This window comes from Bos grunniens, chromosome 27 (assembly GCF_055505025.1).
Source record: "Bos grunniens cultivar Pamir isolate PY7600 chromosome 27, Bosgru_T2T1.0, whole genome shotgun sequence".
Lineage (NCBI taxonomy): Eukaryota > Metazoa > Chordata > Mammalia > Artiodactyla > Bovidae > Bos > Bos grunniens.
In genome coordinates this window covers 8,373,914-8,376,738 of record NC_141191.1, presented here as the reverse complement: position 1 = coordinate 8,376,738, position 2,825 = coordinate 8,373,914, and the positions used below count along the sequence as shown (strand labels likewise).

At 52.4% G+C, this 2,825-nt stretch overlaps 1 protein-coding gene across 1 annotated transcript; it reads right to left on the bottom strand.

Annotated features, from left to right (window-relative positions):
• Positions 1 to 445: 445 nt before the first annotated feature.
• On the bottom strand, positions 446 to 2,347 carry LOC147343486 (beta-defensin 3). The gene is made up of 2 exons (XM_086379810.1): positions 2,153 to 2,347; positions 446 to 691 (listed from the first exon to the last, which is right to left on the bottom strand). The coding sequence occupies exons 1-2, from the start codon at positions 2,208 to 2,210 to the stop codon at positions 555 to 557; spliced, it is 195 nt and encodes a 64-aa protein (XP_086235936.1). The 5' UTR covers positions 2,211 to 2,347; the 3' UTR covers positions 446 to 554.
• Positions 2,348 to 2,825: the final 478 nt, after the last annotated feature.

Sequence of the window (2,825 nt, the reverse complement as noted above, 5' to 3'; positions counted from 1 at the left end):
AATAGGACAATCCATGCCTATAGAGATCTTATAGCCCAAAAGGGAATCAGAAGTGTATCCACGTGCGCACAAGGCAGGAGTAAGAAGCACAAACTAAATGGAAGTGAGGGCTGCAGGGGACAGAGGAGGGGGGTTTCCTCCTGGAGCAGGGGTGGGGGCTTTCCTATGGGACTGGTGTGCTGGTGATTCTGGACCCCTGGTGTGCATGTTTGAGGAGAGACGTGGGGCACGTCAGGATGCCCTGGGCTGGGAAGCAGGAAGGACAGCAGACAGAGGGGCTGGGGAAGGTCAGGCCCCCAAGGAACAGGGGGTCACATCCCTGGGAGCACAGAGCACCCCAACACAATTCCCGATGGTCTGCATGGGGAGCTCAGAGAGCATCCTCAGGGATTTCAGAATTCGCCTGGGATCAGACACCACACAACAACCTCAGTGACCAATGGGCAAGATTCTTTAACTTTGAACAAAATTTATTCTGGTTTAAATTTTAGACGTTCTGTCGAAGGGCGCAGTTTCAGTCTCCGCATCGGTCCCGGCCGCATCTTCGCCTTCTTCTACCACGACCTGCAGCATTTTACTCGGGGCCCGAAACAGGTGCCAATCTGTCTCGTGCGTCCAGGGCACCTGATCGACACACAGAAGCCTCTATTTATACGGCAGGTTACATGATTTCTTACTCCTTGAGTAAATCCTAAAAAGAGAATGAAGAGGGAAAAACATGTCAGCAGGAAAGCGGCATCTCGAGAAGGCCAGCTGTGTCCCCTCTGAGCGAGGCCCTGGGGCTTTCTGTGCTGAGATGCGGACATGGCCTCGTGACAACAAGATGTGAGTCCAGGACCTCGTGGACCAGCTTCCAGACAGACACTGGCCCTGCCCAGGCTCTGGTGGACCCTCACGTTTCCAGAACCGGAGGCTGAGGGACTGGGGTGTGAGGACCCTGGTTGTGTCCACCACGAGGGCAAAGACCGGGAAGCTCTGCTACATCCGCCTTCCCACCAGGAGTCAGAAGCAGCCCGTAGGTTCTATTTTCACTGTTTAGTTTTCAAACTCATGGAGTCAGTCAAGTAGTGCAGCTGAGATAGGAGGAAAAGATGCAGCTGAAAGTGTAAGAACTGTTTAAAGAGAACTTACTCTCAAAGCAACTTACAGCTGACAGTGACAATGGTTCAGAAAAAAAAGTTTTGTATCATCGTCTCTACTGACTCAGAACGCTCTCAGCGCTGGTGCGATTCAGCCCCTCTCCTCCTCCCTTTGTGGTTTCCTCCCGACCAGAGGCCTTCCCGTCTTCCTCACAAGCCTTTTTCCTCTTGACCACAAGGCACCTTTGGTCCCTCTCTAGTTCCCCGTCCAGGGATAGAACCCGGGCCACACTCCTTACACCCCCGTCCTCTCTCCCTGCCACTGGGCTAAGAGTTGGGTTACAGTCTTAAAGAACACTGATCAAACAAGGCCTTTTCACCTTGATTTTGACATCTAATCAGTTGTCTCAGGTCTCAGTCTCCGCAGCCTCTCCCGCCCTCCCTCCCTCCCTCCTTCCTTCCTACATATTTTCATCCCATTTCCGGAAATATCAAGGGTAAGATTAAACTCAGACAGACGATCCTGCACACTGCTTTGGATGTGCTGCCTCCCAGCTGTGGAGCGAGGGTTGCATCATCAGCGACCTGTCCTGGAGGACCTTCCTGCTGAGGAGACTCAGCACGGAGCATCCCAAAGGGAGCTCCTGAAGCCCAGGCTCGGCCTGACTCTCCTCTGGACTTGTCTGGTCACCCAGAGCCACCACCCTTCAAATAGAAAGATTTATAAAGAGACATTCTGTACTTCTGTCATGGGACAAAATCAAATTTCTTGCTTTTATGAAAAAGAAAAAAAGGAGAGTCACTTAACAGAGGCAACTTCTGTTTCCTCCTCATGAAACCAATGAGGAGACGGGCTCAGAAGCTTGACTCACTAGAGTGGCTTAGAAACAACCAGGAATTTTGCAGGGTGGTTCTCAGAACCCTCTTGCTACTGAGGACTCAGCACTGGCTTCTCAGAAGCACCAAATATAGTGGGTTTAGTCTGACCACGTGTAGATGGGGGTAGCAGGACAGAAGGAGGTAGAAACAGGAGAGAGAGCCCACGGCTCCCCCTGGGGCTCCCACGAGCTCACCTGACCCAGCAGACAGGACCAGGAAGAGGAGTGCGAGGAGCAGGTGATGGAGCCTCATGCTGGCGTCCCGAGCTCTGTGGCTGATGCTAGAGAAGAGGCTGCTCTTGCCGCTTTAAAAAGGTCCCAGGTTCCAGGAGGATTTCTGCGCTGGCTATGGATTTGGTTATTAGGAACTGGTTAACTGAGCCTCTTCCCTGTGTGTCATGGGAGTGGCCTTTATAGCACAAAGCAGGGGCAGTCACTTGTATGCTAATGAGGCTGTGGAAACCCCAGGAAAAGCTTTCCTGCTGCCCTTTTAACCACAAACTTCTCCTTGGCAGTCAGTTCAGCTGGTGGGCAGGGGTGTGGCAAGGAGCACAGACTTGCCTGCTTCCCCAGGCAGGGGCACAGACTTCTTGCGGAACCTTAGCTTACCCACTCCCCAGCCCCACCCTCGCCCTTCCAGGGCTTTGAAACTGCCCACTGTTTTCCTGTGCAGAAGGAAATGGCACCCCACTCCAGTACACTTGCCTGGAAAATTCCATGGATGGAGGAGGCTGGTGGGCTACACTTCATGGGGTTGCAGAGAGTCAGACATGAAAGGGAGACTTCACTTTCTTTATTTCTATACTTCCTTTTGGCCTTGAAGAAGCACAAGCTGGAATCAAGATTGCAGGGGAAAATATCAATAACC

Coding starts and splice junctions, on each gene's coding strand:
- LOC147343486 (XM_086379810.1), bottom strand. CDS start 2,210: ATGAGGCTCCATCACCTGCTCCTCGCACTCCTCTTCCTGGTCCTGTCT. Junction 692..2,152: donor GGTCCTGTCTGCTGGGTCAG/GTGAGCTCGTGG, acceptor TTCTCTTTTTAG/GATTTACTCAAGGAGTAAGA.